A 22722-nucleotide genomic window follows, 5' to 3' on the forward strand; every position below is an offset into this window, starting at 1 on the left:
TGCTTCTGCAAATGATTTGATTATTAACCCTAGTAGGTAATTTCACTAATTATTGGCAAAAACAATCTCCTAGCAACAATTACTTTTATTGAATTTCACTGATCTAATTGCGCCAAATCCTTGATGCTTATTTCCAAGAAATAACCTATACAATACTCTAATTAAGCTCAAATGGAAACCCTATATAGATTACCCACAACCATGAATCATCCTATTCATAAATCTCTAGGGAGTTTTTGTTCCCAAAAGTCTAAAAGGCTGCAGAAATTCATCCTCAGAGCTCAAATATAATTTGCTGATGTAAAAAATGAATCCAATGAATGCCCAAAAGATGCCTCCTCATGTCACTTTATTGACCTCTTAAAGTGCAATGCCCTAATTAGGATTTCTTGCATACTTTATTACAGTATATTTTATAAAAATAATTCCTCCTCAAAGTTGGGTGTTCACCTCGAAGCCTTTTTACAAAGTCAGTTAAATAATATAACATCTCCTCAAAAGTAGCAATGCATTTTACGCCCATTACGCAATTATAAAATCATTTTTATTCATGAGCTAACACCCTTTCCATGACCTCTTTTAAAAAAATATTATCTCAACTAGGACAAGGGGGGATCCTTTTATTACTTTAATACTTTATTATAATGACTCATTATTAATCACTTCACTTTATTTTAATTAATTATTAAAGCTAATAGTTTAATATTTGATTTGTATTCAAGCGACATCACTTGGCCATCCTAAATGGAAAATTGATAATTTGCATCCTAACAATGTCTACATGTAGCAAGTGACCTGGCAATACCCTCCTAGAAAATGGGGATCCTGCCTACAAAATGGTAACTACAACCAAAGTCTTTGGAATAATCCCACAAGTCTCCTAATGCATCCTGGTCAACTCCTAGTCAATCCCTAAAATTTAGGAATACCTAAAATCTAGCAAATTGCCTCAGGCTGTCCAGAATGGCTTATAAAGCCCCTATGTAGCTCTACAAGCATATGGGTCCCTTTTCAACCCCATTGATCTGCGACAACCCGATAATAGGCCAATCCCTACTCAACTGTTTGTCACCTAGGGGACATTACATACCCTCTCATTGCTGAAGTTGCAAGATCTGTTCAAGTAGAATTCACTTGATGGAGGACTACAACCAAACATGTCTCTTAAAAAATGCATGGACTTAGAATAAGGTATCCACCCACTACAGGTAATAGAGACTACAATAACAATTTGCGATGAAAGATTGACAAGTTTAGCCTCTCCTTTTGTGATGGATCCAAAACATCGACAACATGAGCTTGAGTGCAAAAGACAAATGTATCTTCAGCTCAATCCTATGCTCAAAGATGAAGAGATCAAGTATTCCCTTATCAGCATACTATTACCACGATAATGAGCTATAGAAAATTTTGGGCACACACAATCTAGTTTTCAGTAACATACCCTCAAGGGTACCAATAAACATAGGCTTTGAGCACATGATAGTGCTCAAGGAGAGAGCCAAACCAATCATCACGACTCCTTACCATCATCCCAAGAAGTTCGAGGACAAGATAGAGAAGGCAATTCAAGTGCTTCTTGACACAAGACACATCACACCTAGCTCAAGCCCCTTTGTATGTTCAATGGTATTGGTGAAGAAGGATGGGATGAGGCCTTGAATAGGAAGGCAATCAAGAACAAGTTCCCCATCCCGCGGATGGACAAGTTGTTGGATGAGCTTCATGGGGTAGTCTACTTTTCAAAGATTGATCTCAATTTCGGATACCACCAAATTTGAGCGAGGGCGCAAGGTGTTCACAAGACAGCATTCCAATGTCACTATGGTCACCATGAGTTCATGGTCATATCGTTTGGATCAACGAATGCACCTAGTACTTTCTAATATTGCATGAATCACATCTTCAACAATCAATTGCAGAAGTTTTTATTAGTGTTATTTAATGACATACTCATTTATAGCAAGATGTGGGAAGAACACTAAGGCTGAAAGATCCCTGATGCATGCCCTTGCTAATCTGCTGTAGTTTTTAAATTAATAAACTATATTTTCCTGTGATTTCTTTGATGGTCTTTGAGAATAGACAAAAGTTGCAGAAGGTTTTGTTTTTGTTTTGTGTTTTTTGATAGTTTTCACAATAGTAATGAATAATGAACAATAAACATGAGAGGAGACTGAAAATAAATAAGAGCATAGAGCCAAATCAGAATTGCTATAAATTGTACTAGGCAGATTTCTGATTTATAAAGCCAAATAATAAATCCAATGCAATTCCAAGGAGCTTACATCCAACAATGATGCCAAACTGCTGCAAATGGCGGCCCTAAGACTGCAAGGAATCACATCCCAGCTGAAAGAACCAATCTGCAACTCTGAAACTATAAATCTGCAACCTGAATCCACAATAAAGAATGGCGTACTCTATCCCTGATAGCAACGCACACTGTCTGAAGAATCCAATGCCAATAACTGTTGAGGGCTACGTCCCAGCCAATCCAAAACCTAGGGTTTGCGTCCCAGATGAAGAATTGCTCTCTCAAAGCCAATTCACAAAAACAAGTTTTTCAATATGCAAAAGATAATAAGAAATTAGGTCTCCATCTCCTTATATCCCCTTCCAACTGTAAATCGAACCCTAAAGGGAAATTACACTTTGCCCTTTAAATAAAATATAATAAAATAACATTTTCCCAATTAAAGTCGTCCATGCTATAGGAAAAACATTACTTTATTAAAATTCCATAGCTGAAGGCACTAAAAAGTCTACTGATAGTAAAAATCATGTATAATAATTCGAGACCTTTCCAACGAGCTATAACACATAGGTGTACCTGACCAACTGAAGCCAAAATCCCCTTATTACTCCAAAATGGTTATATTATTAACCTTATTTTAATTTATTTAATCACCAACTTAGGAAATATTTAAATATATTAAAATATTTCCCAAATGGTCCCAAAAGGCCCAAAATAACCAATCAAACATGAATCTAACCTTGTCACCTGTCTATGACTGATGCTGGACAAGATGTGTCAACTGGTAGTCCATCCCTAAAATCTAGGGATGCTCATAAAAAGTAGAAAACAGCCCCAATCAACCAAAATTGAGTCCCAATGACTCCCCTGCTATGTGCACCTCTGAGAGAACTGTCACTACACTGGGAGTTCCTCCTAAAAAATAGGAGATGCACTCTAAGTCTCCAAAACGTTCGCCAAGGTCTCCAAACGCCTCCTAGACCACTCCTAGTCAATCCCTACAAATTAGGAATCCCTCCTAAATTGTAGGAAACTATTGTCTACTGCTCCAAACTACTTGGGAAGCTCATGCATGACTCTCAAAGTCCCTGGGTTGGTTCCCTCTATGCTTTGCTGGCCTATGAGAACCAGATAAAAGACCAACCCTGCTAGAAATGTTGTCGCTAAGGAAGGGCAAAAATTGGGGACATGATAGTCCTCCCTTCCCAAAGATTGCTTGTCCTCAAGCAATGTCAATCCAACTCTACAAACATCAGGCAAGTTCATATCATAACCAAGAATAATCCCAAGGTCCCAAGCCATCCTGGAAGGTTTGTAGTTCCATCTTCTAGAAACATTGTCCTGCACTGCACCCAAACAAGTAACCTCCTGAAAACCCCCTGAAGGAAGAGCAATCAAATACTGTACCAACTCTGTTAACTCCTCAATAAACTGCTCTCCGAAAGAACCAAACTGAAACACTAAAGGCAGAAACTCTAGTAGGCCTACATTGGCTTCCACATCCTCAACTATTGAACTGCAAATCCAAGTGATTCCAAGATTCCAAATCCGCCTCAAAAGGGAACCACCATGCTGATGCTTTGTCACTCTGATATAAATATTAGTGAACCACAAGTTGTGAAGCAATTCATTAGGACCCTGAAGCACCAATGTATCAATGGGATCAGGGCCCGAATCCCAAACCAAAATACCAAATGTACTGAATGAGATGAAGAAGTATCTCAACCGCACTCCATGAAACATACATACAATGAAGCAGACCAGCAAGGTGTGAAAGTGAACTCCCATAAACCAGTATTCCAACCCACATGACCACCTAACAATGCCACTATAATTCTGACCAGCAACTCGAATGATATCATAGATGTCATCATACCAATGCCAAACAACAAATGTCCCAAAGAAACACTCCTCAATGCCCTCATACTGAATCATGGATGTAGTCAATGCCAAGTCAAGTAGTAAATGATTCCAGCTTGGACAGCCACTAGTCCATAAGGAATCGAAGACCATGGAATCACCAATCAACAAGGATACCACTGCCATTCAATGGATGTAGATGACAAACTCAAAGATGAAGTATGTATGCCATCATGAGAAAAACCAAAGCATGTGTCATTTGTACCCAACATTGTAGGATTATCAATTCCTGAATCCCATATCGATCTGAGAAATGTTGCTCCACCCAACCACAGTGCTACTCTGATGTAAACATCTGTATACCAAAAGTGAAGCAACTCAACATGAATCCACTGAAGAAATACCCAACACATGTTGATGCCAAGATCCCAAATCTTTGCACTAAAACATCCCTCCGGCATGTTGATACTCATTATGTTGCTGTTGTGAAACTGTACCTCATCTAACCAACTAAGAACTTCACTCCAAATGAAGCCACAATTACTACCAACAACCAATGCTGTTAGGAATTCACAAATGAGCCAATCATCGGCAAGAAAAGTTTGTTGAATACTTTTCCAAGTCCTCCAAACAGCTACTGCAACTTTACCTATATTTCCACAAATTCGTGTGCCTTCATTAAAGGTTGTTAAGTAATTGTTTTGTTTAACCATGTAACCAACGAAGTCCCTTATATTCTGATCTTGAAAGCCCAATGTAATATTTAAAAAGTCTGAATCTTCAATCAAAAGGTACATCGCTGCCCTATTATATGGAAGAGGTGATAAACCCATTGATGAATGAGAGATGTTTCTAATTCTCAACAAAGACAGGCTCTTTGTGGCTGGTCCACTAGGTATGCAACTTAATATATCATCAACTCTTAGTAGGGAAGGATCAACTTCACCCTTGAACACCCCAACTTGAATGTAACCAACCCAAAGTTCAAAGTTTGACTCATGAGATGAAAGAGAATTGCTGTTCAAAGTCAGAAAATCAGAAGTATGTTCATACTTTTCTACAATGTTTTTGCGGTCTTCTCTTGCCTCTCCTTCCAAGTTAGGTGACTCCTCTAAAGGTGCTAGTCCATGGGGTGTGTTCAAACGAATATAAAATGTCTCATTAACTGCCTTAGCTGCCCAAAATCTGATCCATACCTCTACCTCCATAACTGATATGTTTTCCATTACTAACAAACTCCAAGGTGTAGCATGCCAAACAAACCAAACATTATCAAAATGCAATATCTTCTTAGTAAGCAGCCTCTGAGTCTCCCTAATCATCTCTTTAAGACAAGATGCTTCATATGATCTTAACAATTGTCCTTTCATTGTAGATGATGCATGACTAACCAAATCAGAATCAATAATGTTCCATTCCACAAAAATGAAAATAACACTTGTGGCTGGTCCATCAAGTGTGAAACTAAAATCATCATTGTTTGGAGCCTTTAAGGGGCTCTTTAAAAGAAGAATGTCATAAACTTCATGATGCAAACTAGACCAAACTGAGTTTTCTAAATCATAACTCTTTTCCTCTTCACACATCTCAACATGCTCTTCTTGTGGCCTTACCTCAAGAAGCTCTTCCCTTGTATGCTCAACATCCTCAGTTTCTTCCCTTGGAAGAAATAAGGATCTAATGTATGACTCTCTTTGTCTTCTTGCATTATCAAGTTGATTGCATCTTTCCTTGACCTCTTGTAAGTGTTGTCTTGCTTGGGCAACAAGCATCTTGGCCTTCTTAGCTCTATGTGACCATCCATTGCACGTCTCTTGAGCCTTTTTCACATCTTCCAAGGTGGGGTAAACACAATCAAAACCTTTGTGGTTTGAATCCACAATATAAATCTCATGTGCAACACACTTAACCTGAGTATCATCATAGGAAGATTCAACAACCTCATTACTTTCATGTGAAATGGATGATACCACATGACTAGAGCTACTGTTGCAAAAATTAGAATAGGTATCAGACCTTGGAGACATGCTTTCAGCATCCCTAATGGACTGATCCATGATTGTAATCTCTTCCATTTTGTGATCAACTTGATGAATCAATGGTGTGCTATGTGTCTCCTCCTGATCTAGAGTTATTTCTTCTTTAGGAATCCCACATGATGACTGATTTTTGTTTTTCATAGGCTGCAACTCAAATGATAACACATCTTCATGCCTTTTTTCTGCATACCCTGCAAGTGACTGATCCATTATGGTGTTTTTATCATGAACATGGATAGGTTGACACAAATCTTCTTTCTCACATGAAAACATATCATCCACTATGGCATGGTATTCCTTTTTTGCAAGCTTAACCTTATGACAAATTTTTGGATGCATGTCAATGTAATCTTTGAAATGAAAGTTCTCCCTAACATATTGAGGAAGAGTATTATACTCCTCAAGTATGCTAATTACTTCCGTTTTCTTGTCTAGTGGCAATGGATCCTTTCTAGAAGAAGATGATGATCCACTAGCATGTCCAAATTTCCTTGACATAGAATCATTAAATTGCTGCAATTGAAGCTTGAATTTTTGTTGTGACTGTTCCCATTCTTTCCACAGGGTTATATCTCTTAACAATTTTGCCATAATGAATTACCGCGCTGACCAACTGAAACTAACATGCCAGAGCAAAAATCGACCCTGTACTGCTAATATGAATTATCAAAACTTTTGATCCAGTACCCAGATGCCAAAATGAATTACCAAAAATTTTTAGCCAGTACCCAAATGCCGAAATGAATTATCAAAACCTTTTATCCAATACCCAGATGCCAAAATGAATTATCAAAACTTTTTAGCTAGTACCCAAATGCTGAAATAAATTATCAAAACTTTTTATCCAATACCCAAATGCCAAAATTTGTTGTGACAATTTCTCACAAACCCTACAGACCGGTAGGATGTAGGCTCTGATACCACTGAAAGATCCCTGATGGATGCCCTTGCTAATCTGCTGTAGTTTTTAAATTAATAAACTATATTTTCCTGTGATTTCTTTGATGGTCTTTGAGAATAGACAGAAGTTGCAGAAGGTTTTGTTTTTGTTTTGTGTTTTTTGATAGTTTTCACAATAGTAATGAATAATGAACAATAAACATGAGAGGAGACTGAAAATAAATAAGAGCATAGAGCCAAATCAGAATTGCTATAAATTGTACCAAGTAGATTTCTGATTTATAAAGCCAAATAATAAATCCAATGCAATTCCAAGGAGCTTACATCCAACAATGATGCCAAACTGCTGCAAATGGCGGCCCTAAGACTGCAAGGAATCACATCCCTGCTGAAAGAATCAATCTGCAACGCTGAAACTATATATCTGCAACCTGAATCCACAATAAAGAATGGCGTACTCTATCCCTAATAGCAACGCACACTGTCTGAAGAATCCAATGCCAATAACTGTTGAGGGCTACGTCCCAGCCAATCCAAAACCTAGGGTTTGCGTCCCAGATGAAGAATTGCTCTCTCAGAGCCAATTCATAAAAACAAGTTTTTCAATATGCAAAAGATAATAAGAAATTAGGTCTCCATCTCCTTATATCCCCTTCCAACTGTAAATCGAACCCTAAAGGGAAATTACACTTTGCCCTTTAAATAAAATATAATAAAATAACATTTTCCCAATTAAAGTCGTCCATGCTATAGGAAAAACATTACTTTATTAAAATTCCATAGTTGAAAGCACCAAAAAGTCTACTGATAGTAAAAATCATGTATAATAATTCGAGACCTTTCCAAAAAGCTATAACACATAGGTGTACCTGATCAACTGAAGCCAAAATCCCCTTATTACTCCAAAATGGTTATATTATTAATCTTATTTTAATTTATTTAATCACCAACTTAGGAAATATTTAAATATATTAAAATATTTCCCAAATGGTCCCAAAAGGCCCAAAATAACCAATCAAACATGAATTTGACCTTGTCACCTGTCTGTGACTGATGCTGGACAAGATGTGTCAACTGGTAGCCCATCCCTAAAATCTAGGGATGCTCCTAAAAAGTAGGAGACAGCCCCAATCAACCAAAATTGAGTCCCAATGACTCCCCTGTTGTGTGCACCTCTGAGAGAACTGTCACTACACTTGGAGTTCCTCCTAAAAAATAGGAGATGCACTCTAAGTCTCCAAAACGTTCGCCGAGGTCTCCAAACGCCTCCTAGACCACTCCTAGTCAATCCCTACAAATTAGGAATCCCTCCTAAATTGTAGGAAACTGTTGTCTACTGCTCCAAACTACTTGGGAAGCTCATGCATGACTCTCAAAGTCCCTGGGTTGGTTCCCTCTATGCTTTGTTGGCCTATGGGAACCAAATAAAAGACCAACCCTGCTAGAAATGTTGTTGCTAAGGGCAAAAATTGGGGACATGACAAAGGCACTTGAATGAGGTGTTTGCAATCATTGAGGCATGGTTATTGTTTGCGAAAATGTCCAAGCGTGAGTTCAGCATGACGAAGATTTTGTACTTTGGCTACATAATTAGTGCACATGGAGTGCAAGTACATTAGGAGAAGATACAAGCAATTCTTGACTGTCCCCAAGGACACTCAAGGGATTGCAAAGATTCTTTGGTCTGTACAGCTACTATAGGAGATTCATGAAGGGATTCTCACTTCGAGGCTCATTGACCGACCTCACGAAGAGAGGTGCATTTTGTTAGATAGAGAAGGCACAATAGGCTTTCAACAAGTTGAAGGAGACTACGAGTAAGTGCCTAGTTTTGGCATTGCCGAACATGTCTCGGCCATTTATCCTCGAGTTTGACACATTTGGGGAAGGCGTTAAAGCAATCTTCATGTAAAACAATCACCCCATTGCATTTGAGAGTCGAAAACTCAAGGGGATTGAGAGATTGCACTTGATCAATGATAGGGAAAGAGAGCAGATTTTGGATCATCTTAACCTGAAATTGCTTCTTGGTAAGCATTTTTGAGAAAGCCAAACTATCATGTGCCCTCCTTAGGAGCACTTGTTGTGAGGTTTTCACATTGTTGCCCCAATGCAAACGGGGTGCCCCTCTTTTTTCTTTGGAAGGCAGTAGGTCCTAGTTTTAAAGTGGACAATTTCTGCTTTCCATAGACAATTTATGCCATGCACTATGTTGATGAAGCCCCGCAACACTACATTTTCTGCCCCATCCTCTAAGTGAGCCGAAGACTACTACAATCTCTACCAAAGCACTTTGAGCCCCATGAGGTGATAATTTTCACTCCAAACTAAGTGGTTGAGCCCAACTCATGGGCAATCTCTTCCTTGTGTGTGAGCCCAACTCATGAACGGATTCTGAAAATGCATGCTCAAGCACTTCGAGCCCCAAAAGAGAGCAATTTCTGATAATCCAAGGTAAAGGAGCCCCACAGCTAGGCATTTTCTGCCCCACATATGGAGCCCAAGAACTAAAAATATTTCACTCCAAGATTAAGGAGCCCAACAAGGTGACATATCTCAATTTATACAAGTAGCCGATCCCAACACAGAGGCAATTTCTGATTTACTATGTGATACTCGAGTCCCAGTCCAGGTTGCTCTCTGCCATGTTGAGACAAGCTCAAGAGCTGGGAAAGATCCAAAAACTTATGAGCCCAACAAGGTGGTAAAATTTGAAAATCAAGAGCCCAAGTCATCATTAGTTTCCAAAAACATGGTTTGCAATTAAAGCTTGTTGAAAAGGGGGTGTCAGCCTCTTCTAAGTGGACATGCCTCTTGACCAAAATGCATATACACTAGAAATCTAAACTTCATTTCAACCCAAATCATTTCAAAAACCAAGTAATAACAAGCAGAGCAAAGAGAAGGGTGAAAATCAGGAAGAGAATAAGTAAAATTAGAAAAGCAAGGATTTGATCGAATAGCTTTTGCAGAAGTAAGACAAGATAAGGTGGAGATCAGAAGGTTGACTTAATTTTGAGTTTACATGATTTGAATTTGGTGCAGATCCGGAGTTGTATAAACTCAGAACTGCTTGGCAACTTCCCTCAGTTATAAAGGAAATCAAATTTGCAATATGGTGATCATGCATTCAAAGAGAGTCACTAATATTCTTCAAAGGAAATCAAGTTTCTTAAAATTAAGCAAGTTTCAGCAAGTTAGAAATCATGCCGGAGGATGAAATTGATAGTGCTATAAAAGAATGATAGGGATAAATCTAAATGAAATTCTAGAATTAGAAAGGTTAAAATCATTCTTTAGAATTTCAAATAGCTTGTCTTAGGGAATTGAAGTTCAAATTTAAGCATTTAAATTAGCGGATGTAAGATTTCATTTTGCAAAGTGGACATGTAAAAGATATATTCTTGACAAAGTGATGTTGATTTGCAAGGTGACGTGGAGGTTAGGAAAAAAAGGTGAGGCTCCACTTGAAGTTCAAGTGAAGGCGACTTACAACATCAAGGGCAACATCAAAACATAAAAATTACAAGAAACGAGCCAAGATGTGAACCGAGTTCAAGGACCAAAGCAATTGTACAAAAGAAATGATGAACAAACAATGCAAGTGACAACATCATGATCAGGCGTACACATAGTATTACGAGGTAATTGGTAAATACTTGCTTGTTAATAACAGAGACCGAAAAGTCAATTTATACAAAAGAATGAGACGATGTTTCCTTAGGAAACGATCGTAAAGAATAGAAACATTCTATTCCAGAGAAAGCAAAAAACGAAAGCAAACTAAAGCTAAAGATATTTACAAGATAACCATTAACTAATAATAGACGTCTTATCTATTATTTTAATACCCTCCCTTAATGGTTAATCTATCTAACACACCAAGCTGTCCTCTGAATTTGACAAACTTATCAGGACCAAGAGGCTTGGTGAGAATGTCTGCAGTCTGATCTGTGGTAGGAACATACTGCAGATCTATAGTCCCGTCTTCAACCAGCTGTCGTATGTAATGACAATGAACATCCACATGCTTGGTTCGTTCATGGAAGACTAGATTCCATGCTAACTTGATAACGCCTTCGTTATCAACAAACAGAGTAGTTGGTCCTGCTGGTGACATCTGCATATCCCCAAGCATCCGACGAAGCCAGACAGCTTCACATCCTGCCTTAACAGTCCCTCTGTATTCAGCCTCTGTAGAAGAAAGAAAAACTGCCTGCTGCTTCTTGCTGGTCCATGTGACTGCACCGGATCCCAAACTAAACACATATCCAGATGTTGACTTTTTATCATCAATAGAGCCTGCCCAATTTGAATTTGTGAACCCACTAAGTTTAGGATTAGAACTCTGAGAATACAGAAGTCCATAATCAGAAGTGCCCTTCACATAACGAAGCACACGCTTTGCTACCATCCAATGATCAGCCTTAGGAGCTGTCATAAAGCGTGAAATATAGCTGACTGCGAAGCTGATATCAGGCCTAGTAGCAGATAGGTAGATGAGGCTGCCTACTAGTTGCCTATACGTAGTATCATCAATGGAAGGAGAATCAGACTTGGCTGATAACTTGAGACCTTTCTCCATAGGTGTAGATGCAGGTTTGCAATCCTGCATTCGAAATTTGTCTAACAAGGCCCTGGCATATTTGGACTGAGAGATGAATATACCAGAAGACTGTTGCCAAACTTCAACACCTAAGCAATAATGCATGAGCCCAAGGTCAGTCATATCAAAAGACTAGCATAAGTGTTGTTTGATTCCCTGAATCAAAGATGCCGAACTGCCAGTGATGATCAGATCATCCACGTAGATAACCAGAAGGATGATGTCACTGTCAATAGTCTTGATGTACAGATTTGAGTCTGAAGAACTCCTCTTGAAGCCTTGATCACTGAGGTACGTATCAATCTTGATGTACCATGCCCGAGGGGCCTGCTTCAAACCATAGAGAGCTTTTACCAATCTGAGAACCTGATGGTCTTTACCAGCAACCTTGAAACCAGGAGCTTGCGTCATGTAGACCTCTTCATGGAGATCACCATTCAGGAAAGCACTCTTTACGTCCATCTGATGGACCTTCCAACCAAACTATGCTGCCATGGCTAGGACTAATCTGATGGTGCTCATTTTTGCAGTAGGAGCAAAGGTCTCCTCATAATAATGCCCTGAAGCTGAGAAAAGCCCTTTGCCACTAAACGAGCTTTGTACTTATCCAAAGTACCGTCTAATTTGTATTTGATTTTGTAGACCCATTTGCAGCTAATGGGTTTCTTCCCTGGGGGAAGATCAGAAAGGACCCAAGTGTTGTTCTTCAGCAGGCTCTGGTGTTCAGATTGCATGGCCTGTTCCCACTCTGGAATTCCTTTAGCCTCGGAATATGTTTGAGGTTCAAACACACTGTGAATGTTGGCCATAAGAGCAAAGTTAACAAAATCTGTAGTTTTGCTCTTTTTTCGAGCAGTTCTCCCATCAATGAGCTCATCATCATGAAGATCAGCAAGTGTCTTAGCCCACCACTTAGGCCGGAGAGGAGAATGACCAACAGTAGTACTAGGAGATGCTTGATCAGCAGGATCCTGATCAGAAGAATCTGGATCAAACTCAAGTGAAGCATCTTCAAAACGAGGTGATCCTGCAGGAGAAGTCGGAGGTGTCTGTACAGGTATCCCTGGCAGGACTGGAGCTGTAGGAGCTACTGGAGCCCTCCCATCAGGTGGACCTAAAGGAAGCCGAACTCCCAAATCATGAACCTGCATAGGCTGGTCTGTTGGATCAGGAACAGGAGAAACAGGCATGAATGGTCCTCGTTGCTCATCAAAGACTACATCGCGGCTGTATATGAGACGAGATGTCTCAACATCAATAAGGCGGTAGGCTTTGTGAAGACTTCTATATCCAACAAGCATCAGTTTCTGACTCTTGGCATCCAACTTGGTGCGTGAAGCATCAGGGATCCAAACAAAAACAAGAGAGCCAAAAACCTTCAGGTGACTGATTCTGGGCTTGCGACCTGACCAGGCCTCTTCTAGAGTTTTACCTTTGACCGCCACTATGGGTGACCGGTTCAACAGATAAACTGTAGTGTTAACTGCTTCTGCCCAAAAACGCTTCGGAACATGTCTGTGTTCGAGCATGGAACGAGCCATCTCGGTGATTGTCCTGTTCCGACGTTCAACTACACTTATCTGTTGTGGCATGTGGGGTGTGGTGAACTGGCGTTGGATGCCATGTGTATCCAAGAAGCTGGAGAAAACATTAGAACAAAATTCCCCCCCATTGTCTGATCTAAGAGTAATAATAGATTTCCCAGACTCTTTTTCAACTAAGGGTTTAAACTTCTGAAATACAGTAAATGCATCGGATTTCTTTTTAAGAAAATACACCCACATTTTTCTACTGAAATCATCTACAAACAACAGAAAATACCTGTACCCAAGAACAGAAGGAGTGACCATAGGACCGCAGATATCAGCATGAACAAGCTGAAGTACTTGAGAAGCTCGCCAAGAATCGCCACTGGGGAAAGGTGTGCGATGTTGCTTCCCAGCCTGACATGCGTCAGAAACTCCAAGGTGTTGGGTTTGAATCTCTGGCAAACCAAGAACAAGCTCATCTCGAGCAAGTTGTAAGAGATAATGCACATTTAAGTGCCCATATCGCTGATGCCAAAGTGTGTTGATGGAAGATCGCCGAGCAGCCATAGCTAAGTCCTAAGAATCACCAGAATCAGTAAGTCTGAAAAGACCATGATCCTCAAGACCAACTGCAACAGTAGACTTAGTCGCCCGATCAGTGATGGTGCACTGATGTGAACTGAAGGTGACTGCCAAGTGTGGAGAATGTCGCAGCAACTGACTGACCGAGAGTAGATTTAGTTCCATCCCTGGAACGTAGTACACATCAAGGAATATGAGCTTCCTCCCAACAGACTGAATTTGAATGTTGCCTTTACCAACAACCGTGTACTCTTCTCCACCACCAAAGATAACAGAATCTGAATAAGGCTGGTAGTCAGTAAACCAGTCTCTGCGGTGAGTGAAATGTCGAGAGGCACCTGAATCAATGTACCAGGCAGATGACTGTACATGATCTGCGGGTCTTTTAGCCATGAAGGCGTAAAAGGCAGATTCCGCCTGCTCAGTGTGCTCTGCACTGCTCGCTTTGGGTTGCGAACCTGATTGCTTAGACTGGGCAGCTAAGCGTTTTCGACATGCAACCTTCATGTGACCATACTTGTGGCAATAGTTGCATTGAATGTTCTTCTTTTTGGTACCATCAGATGCTGGAGCAGAAGACTTCTGCTGAGATGGTTGCTGAAACTTGCCCTTATCCTTCTGAAAGGATTTCGCAGCAAAGGCTTGCTCAGTGGAGGTGGAACTGGAGCTGTTACCGGGAATTTCTCCAAGCAGAAAACCCTAGGTGGGTTTTGGAGAATTTAGCTGAAATAATTTTGGAAAAATTTAAACAAATAATTTCAAGAAGAAATTATAAATTTTTCTGAAAAAATTTAAGTATTTAGCTCTGATACCATATTACGAGGTAATTGGTAAATACTTGCTTGTTAATAACAAAGACCGAAAGGTGAATTTATACAAAAGAATGAGACAATGTTTCCTTAGGAAACGATCGTAAAGAATATAAACATTCTATTCCAGAGAAAGCAAAAAACGAAAGCAAACTAAAGCTAAAGATATTTACAAGATAACCATTAACTAATAATAGACGTCTTATCTATTATTGTAATACATAGGGCATCATCAAAATCTTGAATTTCCTTCAGAAATCCAAGATCATTTAGAATGATCTTGCTATATGAAGCACCTCATCACTTCTAAAGAAGGTTAAGAAATCAAGATTTCAAGTACAAGCAAGTTCAAACCATTTCAATGAGAAGATTTCCAAGAGGATGGAGAAGATTCATCAAGATTAAGCAACTTGGAGATCTTCTCATTGAAATGGCAACTTGGAGGTCCCGATTCAGTGAAGTATTCGAGACCAAATTGGATTGATAGATTTGCAATAATATCAGCATTTCATAATTTCATATCTTGCAATCTGCAGATCATCATTTTCGTACCACCAATCCTCATTGGCATATCAACATCCATTATAGCAGGAGCAGCAATCAGACATATCTTTCCTCTGTGATCTTGGAGTCCGCAGCATACATTCACACCTCAGTGGCAAAAAGACGTTGATCTATGTTCATGCCTACTTCTCGGCAGAGAGACAGGAACCTATACCTCTGCAATAATTCATACCTTGCAGCAACGCGAGGTACCAGAATCACAAAACTGATAGAAGACTTGATGACAGAATATATTTGGAGGCTGCCACATGTCAGCTAAACATATACCAGCCACCACATATCATTGGAAGTTATTTGTTATCAGATATAAATATAGCAGCAAGGTCATTATCTCAGAGATCTCCATGGAATGGAACTACAACAACCGTGGCATTACTTCATCAGAATGACAATTTCATAGCAATATCACGGAGCAGTAACATAATAGTGCCACCATCCTCCACGACTTCCAACATTGAGCTATCATTAGAATTTGAATGTGCAAGGTCCCTTGAGCTCCAGTTTGGTTGTAACAAGCAGTTGTAACTATCTGAATATAATTGAAATCTCAGACTGTTAGTCTATTATTGCACATTTGTTTATTTTTGTTCTCTTATCTTGTTTGGGATATTATAAACTTGCGTGTGGCCCCTTATGTATAACTTGGCATTGGCACTATTATTAAAATGCATGTTCCACATGAATAATTCCAAGGCATTTAATCTATTATATAAAGTGGACGTAAATTATGAAAAGACTGCTGACCAAATCATAATAAGCCTAAGAAAAGACACACAAAATTCACTCTATACCTTAAATTATTCATTCAAAATCTTTAACTGTGCCACTCAAAATTATAACTCGTGCAAATGTGTCGAGTTAATCTGCAAGAAGAACAAACTTAGACTATATCAAAATCTTTTAGTGATCTATGGAACTTTGGATGTATTGATGTTGTCAAATAGGAATGATAACAAAATTGAGCAGCCTTCCTTGACTTCAAACGCATTCTATGTGCTATAGGTTGGATCCAAACGATGAGTAAGAAGAGCCCCATTTTTCTGGCAGGCCACTTATAGCAGTGATATCTCCCATCAAAAAAAATATTAATGATAAAGCTATTAGTTCCAAAATTCTAAACACGGGAGCAGTTGAATGAAGAAATTGAAAAGAAACTCAAGAAACAATCATAGATTCACTGCACGTAGAAAGAAGTGCATTTAGAGAAATTGTGTTTTTATTTCTTGCATTCAAAAGAACCTTTTGGTATTATGATTCCTATTGCTATCACAGGTTAAACAAATCAGACTTTCATATCCACTGGTTATGTTGAAGAATTAGTATGGTCGTGTGAAATCTGATTAAAGATGACAGACAAAAACACAATAAACAGAGCCTCTTTAAAATGCAGAAACTTCCTGCCTTAAAGAAAATTTTAGGAGTTTCAACATTAGAAAATCAGTGCATATACTGTCAAGACAAGGATACTGCCAATCATAAAGTGCAAGTTAAAGTATCAGTCCTCAATATATGCTTTGCTAACTTCTGAAAAATATATGCAGTCACAATAGAGATATACATTGAGCTTGAAATAATCATCAAAACAGATGACACATCATATTATCTCCCAAACAACATGATGAGAGAGATTCTAGTAATTGCTAAATTAAGTTCTTTTCGTACACCAAAATTAAAACCATATTTCCAGATACAGAAGTTGCAGATCTTTGATTGTATTTTATCTTCACTATGTTCGAGTACCTCATGAGCTACCACACCCCCAAACACAAGTTAATTAGGTAACTTCAACCATTTGTCCAAAATATGGCTGTTGGAAATATATGCTAACAAATTGATTCAGAAAATCATATAAATTAGTCAAAGGCCTACAATCTATATTTGTATTGCAAACTTACGTTGAATCAGGCCAACCTGAAGTCCCAGGAAGCGAGGCACTTGACCAACCCATTCACAATCCCGCCGGGCAAGATAATCATTCACGGTAACAAGATGCACTCCTTTTGCAGCCAATGCATTCAAGTAAGCAGGTAAAATTGCAACTAGTGTTTTCCCTTCCCCTGTCCTCATTTCTGCAATCTCTCCCTTGTGAAGAACCATGGCTCCTTCAGTCAGCATATCAAAAGTTAAAATCCAGAAACAGACAGAATATCCAAATCTTGATATGATCGTAATTAAGAAGCTTGTACAATATAAGCAAGTTCAGACAGCCACCAAGCAATAAAGAAATAAGGTAATGAAATATATTTATGTACAATTGTGAAATAAGTCAGTCAAAATACATTTCACGCTGGTCTCAATAACCTATTAAATCTATTTTAATGTATAGGTTCAAAGCGCTTGACTTAAATCTGCTTGTATATTAAGGAACATATCTAAGTTGTCCTTGGCAACCACATGAATACTAGAATTAGATTTGTAACGTTCAGATATTTCAACTCTTATGAACTGCCTCATTCTAGTAAAAATAACAGTATCAAATTTTATTATACCCTTAGCATCAAAATGAGAAGTATCTAATTGATTGCTTCCATGACTTCTCTGAAAATAAAATGTTTTTTAATTTTATTCCAAAATTGCTTTCATTAACGAGAAACAATTCTCTATACTCTCACCCTATATCCTCTATGTTCCTGCAAGCAACTTCCATGTCATTTTTGGTCAGGTAGTTGCTGTGTCATGCATCAATTGCCTTTTTCCTTACTACATCCAATGATTTCATAAATAACATAGGCAAAAAAAATTGTGATTATCTTCTTAAAACCTACTAATCAAAAAGCATACGAGGTGCAATATATATCAAATGTTTGATTATTTTAGCAGTTGAATATGATTTCTTATTCATGCATTGGAAGACCTCATATTTGTCTATTTTTCTCTGCAATCACTGAAAGACTTGAAAGGGCTACAAATTTTCGACATAAATTGACATCCTTTTGATGGTGTGAAGAAATAATCCAATTTCTTTTAGATATTTATTTTACAAGTTTCTCTTCAATTTGTTAAAGATTCATAAATGATATCTTTCCTAATATGTATTTTGATTTTTAGCGAGAATAGTTGAGATTGTCGCCATTGTACCAAGGTAGAGAGATGATTTCTAGATAATAGACTACTTGTTTTCTGTCTCAGCCTTTTCAAAAAACTCATGAGATTTGTACCGTGCACAATATGTGGCTTTGTGTTTTTGAATCGTTACATTTCCCCAGTTCCTCCTATGGCTAAGCTATTGGTGCAAGATGAACCCATGTCAACATGCAAAAATATATGACAGTTGAGCTATAATGAATTATTCATGAAAGATGACTTGTGCATTGACCCTTTGTTTTGTGCAACATACTTGCTGTAAATGGTTTTCTTTTATCTTTCTGCTTATTGTATATGGGTTGTTCTACATTTTGGAATATCTGTTGAAAGAGAATGTTGGTTCAATGTGAAGTCCATACAATGATGTCACTCTTAATATGGCTGTGGACATTATGCCTTGTCTTTCTATATTTTCTGATATCAATAGTAATTTGCAGTAGTAAACCTTGGGATTTGTGAGTAGTAGTAGCCTATCCAATTGTGATTGGTATTTGCCTCTAACTGCCTAAAGTATAGCCTTAGAGTCTTTTGGTTTCTAGGGTGGGCCATTATAGCTGTCAAATCTTGTTATAATGCACATGGGAACACTGGTGCTTCAACTTATGTCAATATACAATATCAATGATTTCATGAACTGCTCCATTGACAAGGCTTGTTTGTGTCCATATGTTGGTGGTTAGCATAATTCGTTGGCCTTTGCACAGTAGTATGTGTTTTTCAAGTTGTTCTTCATCAACTTAAATATTTTGATTACTTCGAATACAATACTTACGGAAGTTGGACAATTTAGTTTTTTACCACTCTTAATTGGACGATTATTTTAATATTTCTTAATATGAATTTAACAATTTTTTATACAAATAAATATTAATAATAATGGTAATGATATTGTAACCAAATATTTTTAAACAACCATAATATCGTCAAAATAAATTATTTCTAATTTTTAGTTTTGATTTAATACTATTTTATACAATGTTAAATGTCCATTTTAGAGAACTTGAAATGATATCTATATAGAACCCTCTTAATACAATAACATATTTTGAGATAGACAATGCTTCTTAATATAATAATATGTTCTTTTAGGCCTCTTAATATTTGTAGCAATTTTAGTCCAAATTTAAATAATTTTATAGAAATAAATTAATTAGATAAGATAAATTTACTAATGTCCAAGAAAAGACCAACAAGAGGCCCTAAGGGACTGCCAGAAATAGAGCAGCAACCCCCAGACAACGGGTGCACCGAACGGTGTCCGAGGAAAGACGGAGCAACAAGGAAAGAAGAGCCAAGCAAGAGGAAATCTACAAACCAGTAACAAAAACAAGGCAAACTAGCTGCCCCAATCCACCAAAATTAAATTAATACACCTAGCCCCTTTCTATCACTTTGCTGATATTCGATAATATATGTCTGACCACAACTATAGAAGATGCTTCAGTCAAGATGAATACAACACCAAAACTTAAGTTGGAAAAGAATGTCACATCATATTGCAAATGATATTTAATACAAAGTCGGTCGTTAGAGTTCAAAAAAAATGTGATGGATAAACACTGCCAACTTAAGTCACATTTAAGTTCTTTAAATGTAGAAAATCACTGATGAGTTATTCTCGAATGGGACACAAAGGATTAAAATTAATTCATCTTTAATTCAACTTAACTTTAGAATAATGTTAGAAATTCAATGTTGTGTCATGATTACGTTAGTAATGAGGCATCAATGTTGGATCTTGACTCATAGTGATTATTATGGGGCAACCTCCAAGTCAAACACAAGACAATACATTCAACATTATTGTGTCTTTTAGAGAACATATTGGAATCTTCATATAAATCAGTTGGTTTTAAGTAGTCGTTCGATTGTAAATCTTATACTTTTCATGGTTAGGGAAAACTTTACAATTTATTTCAAACAAATGATCTTGACTTCAATAGAACACTCAAATTATCTTTGGCAATGCAAATAATTCCAGCACAGTTTTCCACACAATTTCCAGCAGCATGAGACACCTCCGGTGGGCTGTGCCCATCATGTAAAAGCCTATTGGCTAATAAAAGTATCTGCTTGCAAATTTAAATGAGGATAGCATAAAGAAAGAGCATAAGGCAAAGACAGGGCCAAATCAAAGCCAATAATTAATGGCTTATACCAAAGTTTAATAAGAATTAATGATACCAAATGGGAGAAACGGTATAACGAGGACTAAAGACTATTATAGTCAAAACATACCAAGAGATTGAGAGGAAATGAAATGCTAGATTGATGTCAACAAGGACCCACAAGAAAAAAATGGCAGAAAAAAACGAATTGGAGATTATAATGAGTATGCAATAGTTTGTGATTGACGTAGCAGAAGCGAATAACTACTTGTAGAAAAACTTCGTGCCAACCAGACATCATTGGTGGATCCTGTAGTGGAAGACAATGGAAAGCCAATCCCCAAAAACAGAGCTAACAATGGAGAAACAACTATGAGTTTATAACTGAAAAATCTCAACATCAAGCAAAACCTTAGAAGAAGTGGCTGCAAGTCATACTCAAATCAACAACATTGAAGATATAACAGCCTATATGGCTACAGTAAGAGAGGTATTGCATCATGCTCGTGAAAGGAAAGCAATAATACAAAAATGAATCAATAACAATTGTGGAAAACCCTATGCCTGTTGGAAGTTAATATAAAAATGCCAAAGTAAATAGTCAATGGCAATTAGAACCTTGCTCAACATCACATCATAAGGACCACAAATTGTCAGCATAACAAAACTTACTGAGTAACCTCTTTTCGAATAACCTTGTGGAGATTGTTGATGATTGGTCAAGGCAAAACTCAAAAGTAAATGAACCAATAGGTACATGGAGATAGTTATAAAAGGCCTTTGACAAGGAATTGTGGAAGTCTATAATACAAAACAAGAAAAGAATGAGTTCCTCAAAACACACGGGAATTTAGAGAAATGGATATACAAACAGTAAAATCCTCTTGCTGCCAGTTGAAGAAGAGCCAGCTCATCAAGAGCTTACAAATTAAGTACAAATCTAAGATGAAGACTGCTCCACTGATAGCTTAAAATGATGCCTATGACTGAAGAAAGAATTTGAAAAGTGGAAATTGATATACAAACAGTAGAATCTTCTTGCTGACAGTTGAAGAAGAGCCGGTTCATCAAGAGCTTACAAATGAAGTACAACTCCAAGAATGAAGACTGCTCCACTGGCAGCTTAAAATGATGCCTATGACTGAAGAAAGAATTTGAATAGTGGAAATTTATATACAAACAATAGAATCTTCTTGCTGACAGTTGAAGAAGAGCCTGTTCATCAAGAGCTTACAAATGAAGTACAACTCCAAGATGAAGACTGCTCCACTGGTAGCTTAAAATGATGCCTATGACTGAAGAAAGAATATGTAAAGTGGAAATAAAGGAAAAAACCAAAGCAATTTAACAATTTATTATGAAAATGTCCACAAAAACCTCTATTAATAACCTTCAGAGCAGATATGGTGAGAATGTTCAAAGATTTGAAAGAAGAAAATAAACAGGAAAAGAAAGAAGTCTTGTGTGCCAGGTACCCAGCAAAGGTTATACATTTAGAAATTGTCTCAATAATCAGTTTAAAAGTAAGTTATAGTACATATGACAATGACATCATGCTCGAAGTCGGTATACAACAGTTAAAACAACCAAAGGATGTTTATGTCAGAACATATATGAATCATATAAATGTGCTTGACAACTAAGGTTCTGCTTTGGATTTCTTAGACGATGAAATTTTTAAGATATTTGTTCCTTACAAAATGATCCACAAAAAATTTTGGAGAGAAAAATCATGAAATATTTATTGCTTACAAAATCAACCACTGAAGTTTAACTAAAATAAATATGCCTCATTTTAGATTATTAATCCAAAAACGAATAGATGCACATTTCCAAAGAGTTTCATATTTCATACATGTCAGATAATTGAAGTTCACTCTGGGCTAAAAGAGTACTTGTGACATCAAAAACCTCTAAAATTGTCAAAAGCACATCACTCAATGTTATCATCGCTACCAACACCATATATTCACCCTCCAGCTGATTATAAATGAATTCAGGATCATCTTCATCAGAAGAGTGTTAAAGAACATGCTGAAGCTTCTTGTTCTTCAAAGCAGATGCATCTTTTCTGATTTTATAATAATTATTTGCAAATTCTTGTGACATAAACAAGTAGCCCCAACCTTCTCAATAACAACTTATCCTCATTTCTTTGACTGAGCTTGCTCAAAACTTCTCTAGATCCTTACAGGCTGATGCACTTCCTAATTCAAGATTCAAACTGCAAAAAAATTGTTTCAGGTGTATTTGTTACATAGAATTGACAGCACTTGTCTCCATGCATGTTCTCCCTATCATCTATATCTGACTGGGTTCCCAATAACCCATCCATTCCTAAATGCCCTAAGCCGCTCTCTAATTTTAGAGGCAACTCCTTGATC

General features: G+C 37.6%; 1 protein-coding gene across 1 annotated transcript in view; it reads right to left on the reverse strand.

Moving 5' to 3' along the window:
- The window catches only part of AGY1 (Albino or Glassy Yellow 1), a 263590-nt gene that overhangs the window by 175689 nt on the left and 65179 nt on the right, over window positions 1-22722 (reverse strand). Inside the window, exon 4 of the mRNA XM_089791085.1 lies at window positions 17042-17248. Coding sequence (XP_089647211.1) covers window positions 17042-17248 — 207 coding nt within the window. The remainder of the gene's footprint in view (window positions 1-17041; window positions 17249-22722) is intronic.

This window comes from Cupressus sempervirens, chromosome 1 (genome assembly GCF_028749045.1).
Source record: "Cupressus sempervirens isolate cs-2001-9-10 chromosome 1, ASM2874904v1, whole genome shotgun sequence".
Classification (NCBI taxonomy): Eukaryota; Viridiplantae; Streptophyta; class Pinopsida; order Cupressales; family Cupressaceae; genus Cupressus; species Cupressus sempervirens.